The sequence below is a fragment of the Poecilia reticulata genome, chromosome 5 (genome assembly GCF_904066995.2).
Source record: "Poecilia reticulata chromosome 5, P_reticulata-male-v2, whole genome shotgun sequence".
In the NCBI taxonomy this organism is placed as follows: domain Eukaryota; kingdom Metazoa; phylum Chordata; class Actinopteri; order Cyprinodontiformes; family Poeciliidae; genus Poecilia; species Poecilia reticulata.
Window position 1 is genome coordinate 29,127,444 of NC_088834.1, and position 20,322 is coordinate 29,147,765.

Below are 20,322 nucleotides of genomic sequence, written 5' to 3' on the forward strand. Positions count from 1 at the left end.
CAGTCGAGACCCAGATAAGGTTGTGTTGGGAGCCTAAAGAATAACTGAAGTATCTCCCAAAAACTTATATACACAAGCACGCACGCACGCAAACACACACTCGTGTGTTGGGATGTGTTCACGTTCTGAGCTATTGTTGCCACTAAATACATTTTGTATTAATTAGTACAGTGTATTTTTCAGTGAATTTGTTGTTGAAATGCATGTTGTTTGTCATTGTAGTTTCCCAGTTTTGCCTTTTTCTCTTTTTGCAGGTGTAGAAGCAGACTACAGGGTGTTTTCTTGTATTCTCTTTACCTTTCTTTCTTCCTCTCCTCCCTCCTTTCTTCCTATTTAACTTTTTGCCCCACTGCAATCGTTGTGGGTAAAGTATCCAGCAATTTTACTCAAGTAAGAGTAGCGATATATCATAATAATTGCTCAAGAAAAAGTAAAATGTAGTTAACGTACAAATCCCCCCCCCCCAAAAAAAAAACAAAAAACAAAGTTATTCAAGAAAACTGAGTAAATTTAGCTTTTTCAACTTTTGGCTGCAGTAGTAAATCTTTTCAGTATTTGGGAACATTAGTTCCCAAAATGTGAGAACTAATGTGAAGGAAAAGCAGCCAGCTCCCACGGCTTTAGTATTTTCATTGGAGAAGAATGTTACGGAAAAAGGTTCAGCAAGAAACTCTTCAACACTTAAGCTATTAAACATTTACTGACGTAACATAATAAATGGCAAGCATAGCTGAAAGGAAGAGAGGTTAAGCATTTGGTTGTGGAAACTCTGAAAAGGAGGTTTTAAAATAACAATCAAAATGCCTTAGTACTCTGCTGTGGCCATCTTGTAAGTCCAAATCCTTACCTAAGTTTAATGGCCGACATGTCATGTCTTGATTGTATAAAGATTTCCAAAGTGGGATTGCCTTTCAAGAGGAAAGGCCGAGTTTGTGCTGTAATTGCTATATAATGAACATTTCGCTGACCTCCATCCACATCTTGGCCATGTTTTTTAATTTACTCGTCTTGCTAAAGGCAATAAGTCTTTTAAACAGATGGAGGAAAAAAAGAGAAGGTCTCTCCAGCTCCTGCAGGGTTTTTGATTTCTCTCAGCAGCTGTCTCGTTTTATAGAAGCATGAAGTCAAGGAATTGGCCATTTGAAATCCATCACACTGGCTGACATTTCCTGCAAACCGCTCTCAGAGCCGGGAGGGGGAGACGGATGGGTACTGTACTCTACAGTGAGACACTGGTGGTGGACGAGCCGACAGGCTGATGTGCTCTTGTTTATGTCCTCTAATGCCTTCTCCCATTAGTTCCATTCGGACAGTTGTAAGGGGAGCCACAGGAAATTACCTGCAGAAGGAAACTTACTTTAGCAGAGCTCCATTACCTCTGAAATCTACCGTGACTGCATGTGTTCATGTGGCACTTTAGACCATGCTGGGTTTTTAGCATTGGGAATCCTTTTGTCGCTTTACTGTTAGATTGAGTTTTATGATACAGTTGTAAATCAACTGTATCATAAACGACCGTATCCCCGAGTAACATCTTTTAGCTTGGTAAAAAGAAAACATACAACAGATAAACTGTCGTAGGAAAAATAGAAAAAACATTATACAAATTTCTATCACCAGCTCTGAAAAAAGTTTTCTACATTATGAACTATCGCATGACCTGATTCACATCAATTATCTAACATGTTTATCCTTACAGGAGTAGAGAGGGGTGCTGGTGCCTGTCTCTAGTGGTCAATGGGCGAGAGTCAGGGCAACCTAGAGATAGACAGGACAAACAATCATGCACACACACACACACACACACACACACACACACACACACACACACACACACACACACACACACACACACACACACACACACACACACACACACACACACACACACACCTAAGGAAAAACCAATCAACCTGGCATTCATGTTTTTGGAGTACCCGGACAGAACCCACGCATTCACAGGGAGAACATGCAAACTCCATGCAGAAAGACGAACCGGGTCGGGATTCAAACCCACAACCTTCTTGCTGCAAAGGCAACACAACTTCTTTGGTTCAATTCAGTTTACTGCCAGCCCATCACGTTGTGTTTAACAGAGGCCATTTTTAAATAGTGTAAACATACATTTCTGATGGCATTATAAACAACAGCAAAATTTTGCTAAACACTTTTAGTTTGAAAATGTTGAATAACTTCAATTTATTGATAAATTCTTTGAATAACTTAAATTCTCCTAATAGCACACTTTTAAGCTCTGATAAAAAAAACAACAAAAAAACATTTTGCATATGTAACAGCAAACTATTTAAAAGAAAAGACACGTGTCACTCAACTCAAACAGGCCGAGTGTAAAACCGTCTTCTGTCCTTGTCCTTCTAGCTTCCCCATCAGGTCTGTTCCTCTTTAACACAGAAAACACATATGGAAAAATTAGCATAAACCCTGACACAGACAAAAAAAAGTGATAAAATAAGTTTTTATTTGAACTACAGTCCATCTTCACTGTTTTCGTTTGGATCATGAGCTTCTAATGTACATCTGGTGAAGGATTTCAGCATCTTTGTTGATCTTTGCTTATTATTTATTTGTTAGACTTCTAGATCTGGGACCTGTTTTCGAATTTTGTACCAGAAGGAAGCAGTTGTGAAATGGTATGACAATAAAAGTCTTTGAGTCCTTGGAGAAAGTGAAGCTTGGATTGGTCACATACCTGACATATGTGTGAGCGTTCAAGGAATGAGGCTGTAAGTCTTTGCATATTCGCAGAGGCAACGAGTGCTGTGTGAACCAAGAATTTACGGTTCTGAGGGCGAGGGAGGGTCTCGACTGCCTTGCTCACACACAGCTGTATGGAATAGCACACACACTTCAGCAGCTGAAGATCAGGCTTTTTCTGGAGCAGGTGTGTGTACACAGAATTTATTTTCCCCACCAATTGACACTGCGGCCATCTGTGCAAAATCCAAAACCTTTTTGTTTTTTGGTATCCAGTCCAATGCTCTGTATAAAACTGGTCAAGGTGGAGGCAACAGCCTCGGCTGTTTCACAGCCCAAAAGGTCGACACAGAAATAGCAGCTCGCCAAACACAGCTGCTTGACAGATGTGATATCTGTGCTTTCATCGATTACGAGAGAATACTGAGCATCTCCGATATCACTCATAAGGTTTTGGAGCACGCAAGGAACGATTGCAGGATTTACTAATGCAGTGCGTTTTATTCGGTATATGTTGATCTCACTGTCACTCGATGTGGATCCAATCAGGATCCACATCCTTGTAATAAGCTGACTTGACAACGTTGTCTGTGGCGCTGTTGTTACATCTATTACAAGTTAGACTAAACCATTGTTCCAAAGACGACGGGGGTGAAACATAACAGTTCACTCCTATTTTTCTCTTAGATGAATGGCATGTCCATTTCGGTCTTTGTTTCTTCTGACTTTTCATATTCATATTGTTTAAATACAAAGATCCCTATTGTGATTTATTTTGGGGGGTCAAATCTGTACTTTTCCAAAATCTATGCTCCACCCACTGCATTAATAAATTTTTTTTTAGAAAACTGAAAAGTTGAGAGATAAAAAAAAAAAAAACCTCCAGGAATCTAATCTGTTTGGTGCGCATGTTTTCCCTGCTCTCATTACCCACTTTCCCGTCCAACAACTCTCAAATAAGGACCGCAAGAGCTAATAAAACTTAAAAAAAAACAAAAAAACAAAAAGACATCACAGTAAGAAGGATAAAACATCCAAAGGGGTAAAAACGTTTTAACAGGTACTGAGTTTTGGAATAGTCCTGCTCCAAATATCAAAGTTGTTGATATTCTGTTGTCAGATTCCTTCACACGAAGGGGCTGGGAACTGAAAACTGTTCCTTTTAAAATGTAAACAGCATCATTTCCTCTGGGAAAAAAAATCTGACCCCAATGGAAGAACATTAACTGGACAGGGTCGCCAGCACGAGCAGTTCGAGAAAGGAAAAAATAAAATAATTAAAAAAAAAAAATCTTCGTATGGTTTGAGAGTCTTAATTCTAACGAGCAGAGAAAAAATAACTGACAGCTTCTCAGATGGTGGATTAGAGGCAAACCAATTAAAATCCCCATAAGTCACAGCAACGTTCAATTTAATACCACTTTGCTCAGCGACATGGCCGAGTCTGATTCATCAGTCATGGAGTAAAGGCTGCATGTGCTGTAAATAAGAAACAAATAGAAAAACGTCGATTCATTTCCTCTGTAATTCTAAGCAGCTATTTTGGCAACGAGCTCCAGGTCACACATGATGTGTTCACTGACATGCAGCTCTACAGAAAAGTCCAGTGCGAGTCCCATTCATTAGAAGGCTGAGCTGTCAGCACTCGGAGGAAGGCGGGGCGGGGAGGGGGTGCTGAAGCAGACCACATGGCAGCGTTAGCAGTTTGGAGTGACGGGGAGAATAAAGTCCTCACTGTTCCAGTCACAACAGTCAGAGAGGACAGAGCCATAAATCCTGCCTCTTGCGTCCACTCGGTTGCCAGAGTCACGATTTCTGATCAACAACCAACCAATGGGAACGTTTCTGCTCGGCCCGGGAGATCAAACACCTTCTCCAGTGGATGTTCTTCACCGAATAACACTCAACACTCCTTTGTCGATTGTTGTTTGTGGAGCTTGAGCAACTTTTCAGTTCTTTTCATTTTACATTTCAAAAAAAGGGGGCTTTCAGAAGGCTTTTAAAAGGTTTTCTTTTAAAATCCTTGATCAGTTTAGTCGTAGCGGCCGTAGATGTACCGCTACGGCTTGAGCAGAAACTGCAAACGACATAGCAGATATAACTGAAAGAGCATTGTTTTGAGTACAGAAGCACATTTAGGCTTAATGACTCCCAGGTAAAAGAGTCTAAATGTATAGACTGCAAAGCTACTAGAATGTCTGAAGTGGAAGGTAAATGAGACATGGCCAATAAAATTCCTCAAGTGTTTCAAGGATTTATATTCAGTTCCATTAGACATCCAAGTGGTGGAGGACAAAGTGCTTAACTCTAGTACTTAAGTAAAACTATTGATACTAAAGTTTGTTCACTCTGAAGTTTACAAAAATTAAAGTCCTGAAGTACTTGCTTTTGTAAATACTTACAAACGCAAGTATTTTAGTACTTTTCTTTATTATAAGAAAAGTAAAGGTACAAAAAAATTGACTTAGGTCTACAGTGGAAAGTCTCTAAAAGTCGGGGTGATCAAAAGTTAGAGGAAGTAAGCTAATGCTAGCTTAGCACCTGAGCAGACATTTCCCAGTAACAAGATCCTCAGCAAAAACAGATGCACTTTTACTGAAGATAAGTTGTAACTACATATGTCTGTAGATATAAACACATAGATGTTACCTTGACTTCTGCTGTTCAATAAAGAGCCACAGCAACGCAGCCATCTTCCCTCCCTCCTCAAACATGGCTGTCGTTAGGGCTAATTAAATTAAATTAGTGCTAAGGGCTATCTGAAATACATTCATTCTCAGTTTTCTGTCTACTTTTAAGCAGTGTGATTTGTTGTGAAGTCAGGCATGTTTCACATATATTATTAATGAGAACTGAGGGTAGAAGAAAAATATGTAGCCCCGTGTCCCCTTCCTATTTGAAATCACCTGAATTTCCAGAAGTTCCCTACGTCAGGAACAGTAAAGATTATTACTGTCGTCAATATTCTTCACAAGGATTAACAATTTTCTTTCCATATAATGTGGTTTACAGAAACAGCTTTTCACCTGGAAGTTGCTCAGAAATAGCTTTTTATCTTTTTCTTTCTTTCACTGTAGTCAAAAGTACTAGCATGCGCTTTGGGAGCGCAATCAACAGTTATGTCTGACATATGCTGAGTCAGGTTGTTGTAAATTTGTTGTTTCGTTGCATTGTTTTCTCTTTTTTGTTGCTGTTTTTGCTTTCTATTTGAAACCACAGTAAAACTAACATGGAGACTTTGTGTGCTGTCAAATCACTTCCACTTTGCGTCAGGTTCTGAGTGAAGAATCCCTGCTCACCTTTCTACATCAGAACTCTGCAAGCAGGGAACAGAAATCGTTTTTTCTGACTTGCAAAATGTCTGGCGTGAATCACAGTAAATGGCTTTTTCCTGTTTTCAGATTGCAGTTAATGATTACCTGCAGATCTACACCGACACAACGCCATGTTGCTTGTCTTTAAAATGTTTGTCCTGTGTTGTTTGTTTACCCGCCGGGTCCATCAATGTCACACTGAACAGTGACATGTCATCTGATTATTATCAGTATCAGTCATGTATGAATATGTGTGCGGGCCTCGTGTGTAGCAGGTCTGTTGTCACTGAGCACACTGTGAGAAGAATGGCAGGCCTAATGTGGAGCTGGGCCTGCACAGAGTTGGGTTTCAGGCTAATTGGGATCATGCGCCGCATGTGCAGTTTGGCACATGTGCTAAATTAATCAGGGGCTCTTTAATGGTGGAAAAAAAAATCCTCCTGTGTGCAGTTGGAGAAGTGGCTTGACACCCCACCCCTTACTCTTCCCCCCAACCCCCTGACCGCCCAGGCCTGGGCTGTGTCTAAGCATGGACCTTTTGACTCAATAAACACCCGCTATTTAAAAATTAGGGTCAGCGTCCCAATGCTCACACCGACACGCTATCAAGACCACCACAAAGGCTCCACCTAATGATTAAATTGTATGATTGTTCCAAATCTGCAGATTCCTGGCAGCTGACGCTTCCTCCTGATTGTAATTTATGTCGGAAGCCATTGCTGTCCAACTGTCTGCCACGTCCAAAGCCCAGGAGAGGGGACTGCCTCATGGATCGGACTTGTATCCTCCCGCCTGCCGCGGCTCCTGGGCTCACCGTGTAGCACGTCTTAAATCTGCTCCTGTTTTTCTTTTTCTTTGGCCTGCCTGAGCTCTGTTGTTTAGCTTAGCCTGTCATTTAGGTGAATATCATTAAGGCTTGACAGAAATTTGACATCCTTTAAGCAAAGACTGATTAGGCACTCTCTCAGATGAAGATGCTGGCCGTGGAGTGTGTACCGTTTTGTGTGTGTATGTTGTAAGTGTGTGTGTGTGTGTGCGTGCGCACGCACGCACGCGCGCGCACACACACACACACACAGACACACACACACACGCACACGCGCGCACACACACACACACACACACACCCACACACACACACACACACACTAAGGATTCTACACTAAGGTAGAATCCTTAGTGTCAGGATTCTACCTGACACTAAGAGCACTTCTGCAGGAACACAGAAGAAAGGAAAATGTCCAGTGAATAGAAATAAAAGGCATATTACATGCTTTAGGAATGAACGTTTGAAATCTGGGTTTTATTCTGACTACCGAGATGGCCGTGAAAATAAATAAATACATTAATTAATAAATAATAATATTAATAATAGTGAATTTTATTAATAATGCACTTTACATTTAAATTTTAATCTCGAAAGTGATGTAATCAATAAAACAAAAATAAAAACAAGAACTCTAAAATTCCAATTAGTAATGACAACAAGACAAATTGTTTTTTTTTGGGCCTCTTTAAATGTTCCTCCATCCTTCCACTGGTAATGCTGAGCTCAACAGTGTGAATTATGATCCTTGTTCCCCTATTTATTCAGCATTTTAATGCTAATCTGTCATAAACGCAGGCATGGGGTTAACATTTTATTAAATACATGATAAATTATATCAGGTCAATATGAGAAAACTCTGGTTTGGACCAGTTAGCACTTTTGTTAACTCTTTTGACAGTAAATCATCTCCTTTATTTACTGTTGGTGCTTCAAAATATAATGTAACACTATTAAATTACATAACTTACAAAGTAAATTGTTAAATTAAAAAATGTAAAAAAAGGAATACATTTCCGATGTTTTTAATTGGACTGATGTAATTACTTATGATGAAATTGGAATGCATGTACCATAATTAATTTTGAATCTGAGTGATTGGACTGAATTGACTATGTATTTGCAAATTGTATGCATTTTTTTTTATTGCATTGAGACATTTCTTAAGAAGCAGTTTGTAAATAAAAAGACATTTCTTACGTGTAACCCTGCAGAAGAAAAATAGTCTTAACTCAAACATTACAGTTTTTGTGGAGACGTGTGGCTGATGCTGTGTGACTGAACTTATCCATCATGATATCTTTATACTCAGCTTACAGCTTCAAAACCTCACAAAGGCGCCTCATGACGCTGACGTGCCTAAGACATGGTAAATATTGACAGATTTTTCTTTGTGCAATTAAATGTCAAACAAGAAGAAAAACCCACAATAAATAAAAGGTCATTTGTTGTTTTGTTTTATTTAATTATTTCTTGGAGTCACAGGGAGATATTCTGAAAATTATAGTCCTGGTCAGTTTTATATGGTAATCTGCAGAATTACCATATATATATATATATATATATATATATATATATATATATATATATATATATATATATATATATATATATATGATACACATGAACTGATACACATGAAAACGTGCATATATATATATATATATATATATATATATATATATATATATATATATATATATATATATATATATATGCACGTTTTCATGTGTATCAGTTTCCTTTAAGGTACATGATGACATTCTGGCGCTTTTCTATTTTTTACAGGACCCAGCGCTGGTGTTTGCCCCACCGTGACCCGGAGCCGTTTGAGAAAGCTGGGTAACAAGCCCTGAGTAGGAGGCAGATATTCTGAATTAACTTACCCAGCCATGTGGTACTCAGGGTTTTCCGTTTCAGAACGGGAGATACCCTCGAGTTAAGCGGGAGCCAATGGAATGAGGAAATTGTAATGACGTCATAATGAGAATAACATCAAAACGTATAAAAAAACAGCTATAGTATTGTTGCTACAAAATAGCCAGAGTTAGCTTAGCGTCAGGGTGATTTAGCAGAGAATTAGTAATATACACTTATAAAAAGGTGGATAATTTTACTGGTCTGAACAAAATATCAATATCTACTGCACTTTGGACACCCCAAAATATATTATGCTTGAATTGTCAAAATATGATACTACGTTTTAGCTGTTGTTTGTTGTTGTTTTTTTTTTTTTTTACTAAGCTAAACTGTACAATAGGGAAAGCGAGCTACTTATAAATGTTAAAGTTACAACGATACAGTCCGACAGTGGGAGGGCTCTTGTCTAAAAAGCTCCGTTATAAAATAAAATGTGTCTAAAGCTAAGATATTTGTGCTTGATACTAATAGGATAAAAGAGAAAAGGATTATATTTGATCGAGCGGACCTGCCGGGGACTGAACCCCAGTGTGCGACAGGTGGAAACACACACCACTTTGCTCACTAGGAGATTCACACACATTTCTTAAATTAGACATCCCTCAGAGGTGACCTTTGCTGTGAACATTTTTGGTTGTTACAGTAACATTTCTGACAGGAACCCAGTTAGCTGGCATTAAAACCGAGTTCAGCACAAAGAGTTTTCTCCTCCTTGTCAGGTGAGTGATGTGCGGCCTGAAATTTCATTGAGATAAATTGACTGTGACGAAAATACATCAATACAGAAATAAAACAGAGTATTTGCTCTCCGACATCTACAGGCTCCCACCACAAAAGGACACGCAGTTTCTGACTCTTATATTTGCGCCAGGTCTCCGCTAAAAACAATAGAGACAAACATTCCTGCTACCGACTGGTTCACGGTGTGAGTTGGCGGTAGAAAGTTGATTCAGGATAACAGCTATCTGGCTTTCTGAAACCGAAAACCGAGGATATGCTCATAGTTATCCCCAGAACTTACCCAGGATTTTTGACTTATCCTGCTTTCTGAAACGGGGCCTCGGCGTCCCGCTAATCCAACACTCAACAGATTGGACAGATTTAAGGGATTCTAAACGTGACGCAGTTGCAGAGAGGAAAAAGTACAACAACTTCTTCTATTTTTTTTTATTTTACAAAAACAGTGTAGCGTTCAGCACTTATGAATTTATTATAATCCCATACCTGTTTCGTGTAACTCTTCAGTTACCAGCCGGTTGAACATGAACTGCCATATTTTCAGCATCCCAATATTATTTGTTATTCTGTGTTTTACTTGTATCACTGCAGCGCCGCTCATATTTCTTATTGTTATAATGTTTGACAACCGCAGTATAAATAAAGCTGAGCCGAGTGGTGTTGAAAATTGCGACCGAGCCAGATCTTCATCATCTAATCCACCTTTTTCATCATCAGTTAAAACAAACAGTCATATTTATTCTTCATCTTGTTCGCTAAATGCTTATTAAAATAAACCGACCGGCTGATGACAAGCAGTTCGCTGCATGCGCTTTAATGCTGTTAGGGCAGGTCCGCTGACGGAAACATAAATGTGCATTTCTCCCAGTGAGACTGACTTCATTCTTAGCACCCATAAAATGTAAAAGTGCAGAGGCTGCAAGTCTGTGTGTAAAGAGGCGACGGAGGCCCAGTCGGTCCACATTGAGAGCCGAGTTCCCAGCGGACAGGGTTTGTTTTGATGTGGTATAAAAATCCACAGCAGGTTGTTCTCTCTCAAAATATAGGCTCAGAAAATTCATAATATAAACTGATGTAACCATTTTAAAAGTAGCCGACAAACTGTATATATATGTATATATATATATATATATATATATATATATATATATATATATATATATATATATATATATATTTTATTTTATTTTATTTTTTTTTTTTTTTGGGTGGGGGGGAGTATCCCCAGGCTAATAAATTATAACATTAAACAAATAAACTTATTTGTCCTGAAACATTGCTAATGAAACAAAATGAAGCGTTGAAGCGGTCAGTCCACAGTAACAAAATCATTAGAAAGTAGTGGCTGCTGCTTCCAGGACTTTAGGATTTTTCAGACATGATGTTCAGTTTGAACTATGATTTTATGCTTTTTTGACTCCGCGAGGTGTTGACGTAGCGGTTTAATGCATGATTTAGACCAAGCTCGTGTTTGTTGATGCCAATAAGTTACGGAATGAGACGTTAACCGTGTGCGCGCGAGTAGGAATGACTGATTTCACGTAAAGCATATTTGAGTGCCGTGAAAATGACATTTCATTCGTAGGAATTCTGAGGGAAAATAAATTTTGCAGTTAAAAAAATATTCAATAATCTTATTTAATCTTTCATTCAGTTGTGTGGATGAGTCAGAGCCTTTTTGTTGATAAGACTTAAGTGAGTTTAGAGAAAGCGCAGGATCAGTCAGATTTAACCTTGATGAAGCTATTATCAGCCTATTTCTGTTATTTTGGCGCAATATTTTTTATATTATGCTGCCGCGTGGGTTTTTGGTTGTAAAACATTATTATCAAAATAATATCCGTTTTCTTAGTGGGGTAACAGTTGGGCTCCGCCCCGCGAAGTGAGGGCCCACTCTCAGCCATATGTTTTGAGCCGCAAACTGGGCGCAGTGGAATTATGATGACGTTTTCCTTCTTCAGCAAACAATTAGAATTAAAATGAAGCTCCTCTGGATCCAGCAGGTTCTCATAGCTGTAGAGCTGTCAGTATAAGAACATGCAGAGGGTTAGAGTTTAACATCACGTTAAGAAAACCGATTGGATTCAATTTCAGATATATTTTATTTTTCTTTTTCATTTGCCTTCAGAAGAGGCTTGTTTGTCTGATTAAAATAACCTTTTAAGCATAACTTTAAAGCAGATATTTAACATACCTGTCATTTCTGTAATAATTGTTTTCTTCCTATCAGCCTGGTGTATAATCTTATATTACTTTGTGTATCTGATCAAATGGTCTGTTTCACCTTTTGTCAGCAGAAATAAAGATTGCAATGAAAAAAAAAACGTCTGTAATTTACAATATAGGGTAAAATACCGGCAGCTGTGATTGCGAATTTTACCTTACAAATAAAAACCGTATGCGGTATTTTACCGTAAATTAGACATTTTTTAGTGTTGAAAACATTAAATGTGTGGAATTATGTTTCACCTATTTTTTTTTACTGAAAAAATATTCTAATGAATTCTTAAATACATCTATAATATCCAACATATAACATCTAACTTTAATTATCAGCTCTAACCTATTGAGACATTTAAAAACAATTATTTAAAAATAATATTAAAACAAGTGACAGCTTCAGTTTTGAGTCTTACTTTTTTTCCCAGTTTCTTAGGCTAATAAAGAAAAAATATTTCAGAAAAGTTTGAAAAAAATCTGGTAACATGATTTATATATATATATATATATATATATATATATATATATATATATATATATATATATGTATATATATATATTTTTTTTTTAATGACCTATTAGTCTAACTGAACTCTCTTTGTTTCCTTCAGACCTTATATCACAATCACTCCTTGGCACAGCTTATTTAAATACATCCAGCATAACATGTAGAAGAGAGCTCATTCAGTTGCCGGACTGCTTTTTTGCTGAGTGATTTAGGATTCTGCGGGGATTGGTCGGCTATTATCAACATTTTCCTGTCAAAGTAAAGCGCCGCGTGTTTTTCATTTCCACGTCTGAGGACATCTGACGTTTTCTGGTCCACATAAACCCGAATGCTGGCTGGACTCCAGTCACACGACCCTTCTGGTAACAACACGCACGTTGTTTGGAATGACAGGAGAAAAGCCTTACTGAAAATATATTTAATAATTAAACATAGCACAGTTACATAAAAAGGAATGCAAAACAGATGAGTAAAAGTGGGTCCTTAGAAGGTGAAAACAGACCTACTGCAAAGGTTTGAGTTCCTTCCTGAACAGCAGCAAGTTCATCATGAGGGAACGCAAAAAAAAACAACAACACACGGCTGCTTCCTGGAGCATATCAGGTCTCTTGGAAGTGTTCTCCTAAAGGAGCGCTGAGCGTCCCAGCGGTTCCACGTGTCCAGCTGAATTACTTCACTCTTCTTGTGTGTTCTCGAAGTGAGAGCTTGACCCCTCGGACTGATGGTCACCGTCGGCAGCAGATCGCTCCTGCTCAGAGAGCTGATCGCTACTGGGGATGGAGTTCTTCTTTGGTCGGCCTTTTGGCTTGGTGGGGGACTCCAGCCCTCCTCCCTGTAGAACCTGCAGACATAAAGAAGAAGAAGAAGAAAATCAGGCTCGTGTCGATGGAAATGATCACCTACACTGCAAAAACACAAAATCTTACCAAGCATTTCTGATGTAGTTTTGAGTGCAGATATCTTAGTGCACTTGAAATAAGAACTAACTTATAAGTACATTTTCAGTAAGATGTAGAAGCTTGTTTTAAGTAAATAATTCCTTAATATTGATTTTTTAAAGTATTAGTTCCATTAGCAGATTATTTCACTTATACCAAGCCATTTTCCCCTTGTAAGTGAAATAATCAGCCAGTGAAACTAGAACTTTTACATCAATATTACAGATTTATTGACTTTAATCAAGCTTCTACATCTTGCTGAAAAGTTACTTGTAAGTTAGTTTTGTCTTATTTCAAGCGTACTAACATATTTGCACTAGAAACTAGCACAAAAATATTTGGTTAGATTTTGTGTTTTTTGTAGCACTGGATAGTTGCCATTTCAAGATTCTTTTATTTTCTTTTTTTTTTCCTAAAAAAAAAATCCTCAGTTCTCTGGTATTTCACCAACCACAAAAAACACACAGCTGATGCTACTACTGATATAAGAATGTGAAATTTCAAGGTGAAACAGATTTTCTGTGGTCAGCAATACAGAGCACCAATATCAACATCATCACCACCGTCATTATCATCATCATCATCATCATCATCATGGCACAACTTACAATTTTCTTCCATTTCATCCTCCTGTTCTGGTACCAGGTTTTCACTTGCAGCTGACTGAGGCCCAAAGACTCGGCCAAATCTATTCTGCAAGGAGCAAAACACACACAGATGCTTTTCAGTATTCAATATTTAACATATTAATAAAACATGTGCTTTAGAAAATCAAGTAATGACGTGAATATTTTAAGAGTTTTTCTGTATTTCTAAATGATAGACCTGCAGATTCCGTGTAAACAAGCAGCAGCTCAAACATCAAGGCCTTCGTGTTTTCGTTCACCTACTTCGTTTTAAGAGTTTACATTTTGCAATTAAAAACTGTACATAAAGTCAAACAATGTTCCTATATCACAAATCAAGCCTAACTAACTGCTACAGGACATTTTGGATGTAAAGACCTAAATATCTTAAGGCAACACAGTTCAGTTCAATCAACCTAAAAGGAGCAACATCAACGTTCTCCCTTTGGATTGTTTGTCTGTTTCTAAAAGTTACAGGGAAATAGCATAAAACGGTAACAAATCCAAATTTAATCAAACTAAAGATTGCAAAAAAAGAAACGAGAACACAAGACTCTATGTTACAGACACCCTGTGCCCTGGTAAAAACTGGCCCCTTTGGTCCAATTCCGACAAAAAATAAATGTGATTTCAGCAGAAAGCCTTCGTTTACAAGAACAAAACATTTACAAAAAAATCTGTTATTTTGCAAAGTTCTGGATATTTTTATTACATGTCCATAATAAGTACTTGTCTTTAACTTTTTTTAAGACGATGTTTGCTTGTTAAGGTGGCCGTCTGTGTGCCAGTTTTGACATGGACCGAACCGTGGGTATGAATAAAGGAACCGGATCCTGAGACCGAACCTCACACTTCATCTTTCTAATGAATTACTGATGAAAACATGTGAAACCCTGAAAAATATCAATTTACGCAAGGCGAGGTCTAAATCGGTTACACGCAAGTCATTTGTCATATTCAAATTGCTTTATTAAATAAAAATTGTACTTCATGTTTGACGCTCTCTCTCATTTTTTTAATTTTTACTGCTGACAACAGCAAAAATATTTGGACGAGTTGAAAAAGAGAATAAAGGTAAAACAACAGCCGCCATGTTTATAGCTATGACCAATTTAGACTTAAGAACTATTGGACTGGTTTGTTCCTTGATTTATTTAAAGCTGAAAGTGCGGAGGTCTGATTAAGGGAATGTTCTCTCTGTCTCTAGTTCCCCCAGATGAAGATGAATATGGACCAAAATGTCTGAGCTGAAGCCTACCGGCTTTGGGTGAAAGCCCAGAAATGGACGCACCTGTCCGGGGTGGAGAGGTACTTCTGCTTCTCGAAGCGCTTCTCCAGGCCCATTAGCTGCAGCTCGGTGAACACGGTGCGACTCCGGCGGCCCTTCTTGCTCTTCCCGCCGCCGTCGGCTCCGTGCTCCAGCTTGCCGCGCAGGTGCAGGTCAAGCGGCAGGTGGTGGCTGGCGGGTCCGACCTGCAGGCCCGGAGCGGCGGACAGAAGCGGGGAGCCGAGCGCGGAGCCCAGCGTGCAGGACAGCGGGGACAAGGGGAACTTGAGGAGGTTCGCCTGGTCGGCTTTTAGCACTGCGGCGGCGTGGGAAAGGAAACATTGAGGTCGAGTTTAAAAAGCAGCTTCTTGAAGGTAAACTTTAGGTCAACAGACGAGTTTTACAATGACCTCCCCTCGAAAGTGGAACTCAAACAAACGGTCGTCCTCTAATAATGTATTACTAGCACTTGCTAACGTTTGAACGGTATTCTAAGACTTTTATGTTTTACTGACATATAAATGACAATTTAACCTTATTAATCTGCTTTGAATTGAGCCTATCAGAGACGTCAAGGAATCGCAAAGCCTCAGAAACAAGGCAGATATCAAAACCTGCTTTAATTTTTCATCGCTTTGGTGTTTTTCATTAAATAAAAGTACAGATTAACGAAGTCAGTTAATAGCAGCGAGCCTCAATTATCCTGAGCAGTGCACGCGCTCACAGCTGGAACGGAAACTAGCTGAAAAATAAAATATAAAATCAAAGCTAAAAATTCAAGCCGTGGTCACATTGCTCGGACTAAATATTGGAGTAATTAATAAGCATAAACACAGAGGAATTTAATATTATTTCTTTAAAAAAAGCTAAACTTTTTATCACAATGATAACCAAAATATGGGACCGTAGTAAATAAATAAGCCGCTACTCTGAAAAAAGATATTTAAGATAATCACAATTTTACAAAACTGAAAAATAATAATTAACAACATTTGCATTTTACTCTTTAAAATCTTCTGAATAGTTTTTGGAAATCTCAACCTTTTTTTCTTTTCTTTTTGCGTATTGATTTGACAGATAAAGAAGCTGGATTAAAGACAGCAATCCAAATTTCTATCCGAATAATATCACACAGGATTAAGCTAAAACAATATGGGGGACAAAATCTCTTGTACTTGCTGATAAAGGATAAAATTTGGAACATTGATTTAAAAATCTACAGCTCTAACTGAGTGTTTGTTTTTTCTGTAAACCAGTCTACTGGGTGTAAGGCCGAGCCTGTCTACGGTGTTCTCCATCTCACCCAGCTGACTGTGAAACGGCCGGGCGGACAGAAGAGCCTGCACCCCGAACTTGAGCAGCTCTCCGGCCGGCGCCGATGTTTTGTGCTCCGGGTGATCCGTCAGAATTTCCTCTATCATGAAACTCCTGTAGCGGTGAGTCCTGTGGTCCGGCTGGACGTCGGGCGGGTAGTAGTGGGCGCCCATGTCCAGCGGGTGCTGCATGCTTCGGCCCGTGCCTGTTCGACACTTTAAAAAAAAAAAAAAAAAAAGAAAAAGAAAAAAGCGCGGACACGGATGATCGCTCCCCTCAGAGGCCCGAATCACAAGTCATTTTTCCTCCGCAGCATCGAGTCTGCAGCTCGGAGATGCCAAACACAGGCAGCCTAATCTCCAAAGTCCTCTGATGGAGATTTAATCTTCTTCTTTCCCCCCCCAGATGTTTCCCCCCTCCCTCCTCTTGCGGAGGTATCTTACAGCCGATGGCGATCACTTGGCCAGAGTCCGGAACCTGTGCATGGCCTGCTGGGGGTTGTTCCTGCGGACCGCGGAGCCCGGCACCTTGGTAGTGAGATCGGGAATAAGCTTTTTGGAGTTAAGAGTTCCGTCGTGGCTCCACCCTCCATCCCTCTCTCCCGCCCGGGATTTGCCCTTGCAGCTTTCTGCCTTTGTCGCAGCTAAACCTCCATGCAAAGGCTCACTTGTCCTGCGTGGACTTATTCAAAACAGAGGTAAATGAGGACTCGGAGCAAGGACACTTGAAGCAACTTCAACTAGGAACTCTTAGCCTGATGATGGTGAGCAGGCTGAGAATAGAGAAGCTGCTCCTAAAAGGAGAAAGTGTTGTATAAAAAAATGTTTGTCATTAATGAGTTGGTCTGTTTCTGGCAGTGCAACAGTCAGACTTAGTTATGCGGTGCTAAAAATAAGCTCTGATTTAGCTTTGTTTTTCTTTTTTTTTTTTTTTTTTTTACATCATAGCCCGAGTACCTCAGCGAGTTTTAGAATCCATCTTGAATCATTGCCCTAAAATTTCAGTAAGACTTGTAACTTACTTGAAGTTGACAATCAGATTAGCTACTTTAGATTTAGAAAACTCACTCCACACAGCGTAAAGTTGTATCAAAGCTTCTATAAGCAAAATAAAACACAGACTGCACTAAGTTAGAAGACTAGAACATTGAAGAATAAAGGATAAAGACCACCTAAAAAATCGAGGATGAAATAAGAAATCTCACAGAATTAATTAATATTAGTCCATGCCGGGACGCACATTGCCTCACAGGGGAAATAGACCATTTTCACAATCACACCACATATTTTCTGGACGTTAATGTCTGGTAGTGGGGGAACAGTCCACAAGGAGGCAGTAAAGGATCTGCTACTTGCTGGGTCAGTGGTAATGCCAAGGTCTGCTGTGTTGTTATAAAAGTGTTATTGTCTCTCCAGCGGGCTACGATTGATGCTGTAGCTCTAGTCTAAAACACATGAGGCACTACCATACCATACCAACTTTATTTATAAAGCACTTTAAAACAACCACAGCTGATACAAAGTGCTGTACATTACACTACGGGCCATGGCAGCCATGTATAACGACTAAATGTAACTGGCATAATTGTCAGACACCTAAAGCAACAACAGAAGATATCAAATATCTTAAATCTTAAAAAAAACACGTCTTTGTTCAAAAATACTTGGACGTATCTGGTTTTGAAGTGATCCTGAAGGCAGCGTTCGTCACCACCATATTACAGCTTTTCTGGATTAAGATTTCTATCTCAGAAAAGGCAACTTATAAGATCAGAGAGGACAGCTTTGTTACTGGAAGCAGTTTGGATGTTGCTTTTTTAAAATTTTGACAAGACTCTGAAGTATGGAGAGTAGATTTCTTTAAAAAGATCTGGAATACCAGTTTGTGTCATTAGTACACATATTATCGCTGTACAATTTGTCCTAAATCCTCTGAGTAAGTAATTCCTTATCAAAAAAAAAAAAAAACTGAAATAAAGAAGATGAGACAAAAAGACAAAGGTTAAAGGTTTGTACTGTCTATAATAAATTATGTCTCACATTATGAAAAAGAAATCCATTCTCGACATATTACAGTTGATGTTGGTCACACACACTGTCACACACCTGATTGAGTAACTTCATCTAACAGTACTTGGTAATTAATTTTTTCCACATCCAGTGAACCAATGTAAAGCAGAATGGGCCACAATTCAGCTAAATTATCGGAGAATCTGATCAAGGTGTATTAAAAATGATCACGTATTACTCCAAAATCATTTCCAACTTGTTTTTCCACACATTTTTTTCATCTTTATCTTTGAATAATAAATAAATATTGATAACAGACAGTGGATAGATAGATAGATAGATAGATAGATAGATAGATAGATAGATAGATAGATAGATAGATAGATAGATAGATAGATAGATAGATAGATAGATAGATAGATAGATAGATAGATAGATAGATAGATAGATAGATAGATAGATAGATAGATAGATGCTAAAATGATCAGATACTATTTTGTCGGGATACATACCATTTTTTTTTTTTTACTATTGCTGCATAAAAATAATTATGAAACGAAGCCTGAGATTATTTGTGTGCTGTGATGGAAACCGTCAAACAGACGTGGTTCCCAGTGAATAAACTGCTGAGCTGACCGAGATCACGTGGTGCCTCTGGACCGTTATCCCCGTCAGGTTGCTAGGTAGGCTAGTTAGCTAGCTGACCAAATGATGTGGCCGCTAGGACGGAGCGCTTTGCAACCCGCCAGCGTTAACATAACGGCGGCTTCGGGGAGATGACGAGACTATGTCAGGCACTGTAAAACCTTCCCCGCTCAAGGACGACAGGAAAACGGTAATTCTGGACCTTTTTTTCTTAGTATCCTCTTGGTTAGCCCGAGCCTGGGCTTTTGAAGTACAGTAAGCTAATTAGCTAACGCTAAGTCTTCAGCTTGCAGCATCAGCACCAGGACACAAACGGAGCTGCTGCTGCAGCACTGTCATGAAGATGAATTAAAAAAGGGCCACCGCGTAAAGACTGGGCGTCAGTTATCTGCAGGGTTATTACACGGTGTTGTCAGAAGCTGGCAAAAACAACACTGAGGGTCCGGACATTGTTTACTGCCCGTTCCACACAGTGTTGAGTCGCTGACAGCCCAGGACGCTCATCAGTGGTTTCCTCTGAGCTGTAATGCATGTTTTGCTGACTCCGAGTTCATTTATTTCAGTAGTTGAGTTCGAAAAGTGAAACTCGTATTCTAAGTATTATTTACAAACAGAGTGATATATTTCAAAGATTAATTTATGTTGCTTTTGAGGATTGTAGCTAATGAAAACCCAAAAGATATAATATCAACTCTCAGCCCGTGCTTCTTTTCCGTGAATTACTGCATCAATGCAGCGTGGCTCGGAGGAGATCTACCTGTGGTTCTGCCGAGGTGTTCCAGAAGTCCAGGTTGTATTGTTGGCCCCCATAAACAAATACTGTGTCTCTATGAAGGTTGTCAGCAAAGAGAACCTGGAGTGCCCTAATATGTCCTAGTAGCAGTTGCTCTGACTTTGAAATAGGGGTGCACCAATTGCAGTTTTCTGGCCAATCACCGATTACCGATCTTTAAAAAGCCTGACCTGCTGATTCCAATTTTTTTGGTTTGTTTTAAATGTCACTAAACATAGCAAGAAAGTCACTGAGTTGGCTATATTTATGCTATAGTGGGGTGACAAATCGGTCCACCATGACCTGGTGAGCCAGTTTATCAGTCAAACCCCTGTCATAGGAGAGTAGAAGGGGACAGTGGTTAATTTATAGGCCTTTGCCAAAGTAGATGAGACCGGGGGATAAGATAGGCTTCACATGTAAGTATTGGCTGATCACCAATCTCCCAAAATTAAGGCTAAATCGGCTGGTCAGTAAATCGAAGACAAGGTCATCACTTGCCGGGTGGAC

At 39.1% G+C, this 20,322-nt stretch overlaps 2 protein-coding genes across 5 annotated transcripts in view; one reads left to right on the forward strand and one right to left on the reverse strand.

Moving 5' to 3' along the window:
• Window positions 1–12,642: 12,642 nt before the first annotated feature.
• Window positions 12,643–18,416, reverse strand: barx1 (BARX homeobox 1). The gene is made up of 4 exons (XM_008403517.3): window positions 16,376–18,416; window positions 15,097–15,388; window positions 13,788–13,872; window positions 12,643–13,082 (listed from the first exon to the last, which is right to left on the reverse strand). Exons 1-4 carry the CDS (start codon window positions 16,575–16,577, stop codon window positions 12,915–12,917), a joined length of 747 nt encoding a protein of 248 aa, XP_008401739.1. The 5' UTR covers window positions 16,578–18,416; the 3' UTR covers window positions 12,643–12,914.
• A 585-nt stretch (window positions 18,417–19,001) lies between these two features.
• Window positions 19,002–20,322, forward strand: part of ptpdc1a (protein tyrosine phosphatase domain containing 1a) — a 41,547-nt gene continuing 40,226 nt past the window's right edge. For 3 of the 4 annotated variants that reach the window (XM_081607432.1, XM_081607435.1, XM_081607434.1), the window contains exon 1: window positions 19,004–19,230. The gene's annotated coding sequence lies outside the window, so the exon portion shown is untranslated. Of the gene's footprint in view, window positions 19,231–20,322 lie in introns of all 4 variants that reach the window. The other variant, XM_081607436.1, reaches the window with a different exon arrangement.

What these genes read in the sequence shown, in the direction of transcription:
- barx1 (XM_008403517.3), bottom strand. Translation starts at nt 16,577, where the DNA reads ATGCAGCACCCGCTGGACATGGGCGCCCACTACTACCCGCCCGACGTC. An exon ending in GCCGTTTCACAGTCAGCTGG is followed by an intron (nt 15,389 to 16,375) that starts GTGAGATGGAGA and finishes ACGCCGCCGCAG; the next exon opens with TGCTAAAAGCCGACCAGGCG. An exon ending in GGATGAAATGGAAGAAAATT is followed by an intron (nt 13,083 to 13,787) that starts GTAAGTTGTGCC and finishes TTATGTCTGCAG; the next exon opens with GTTCTACAGGGAGGAGGGCT.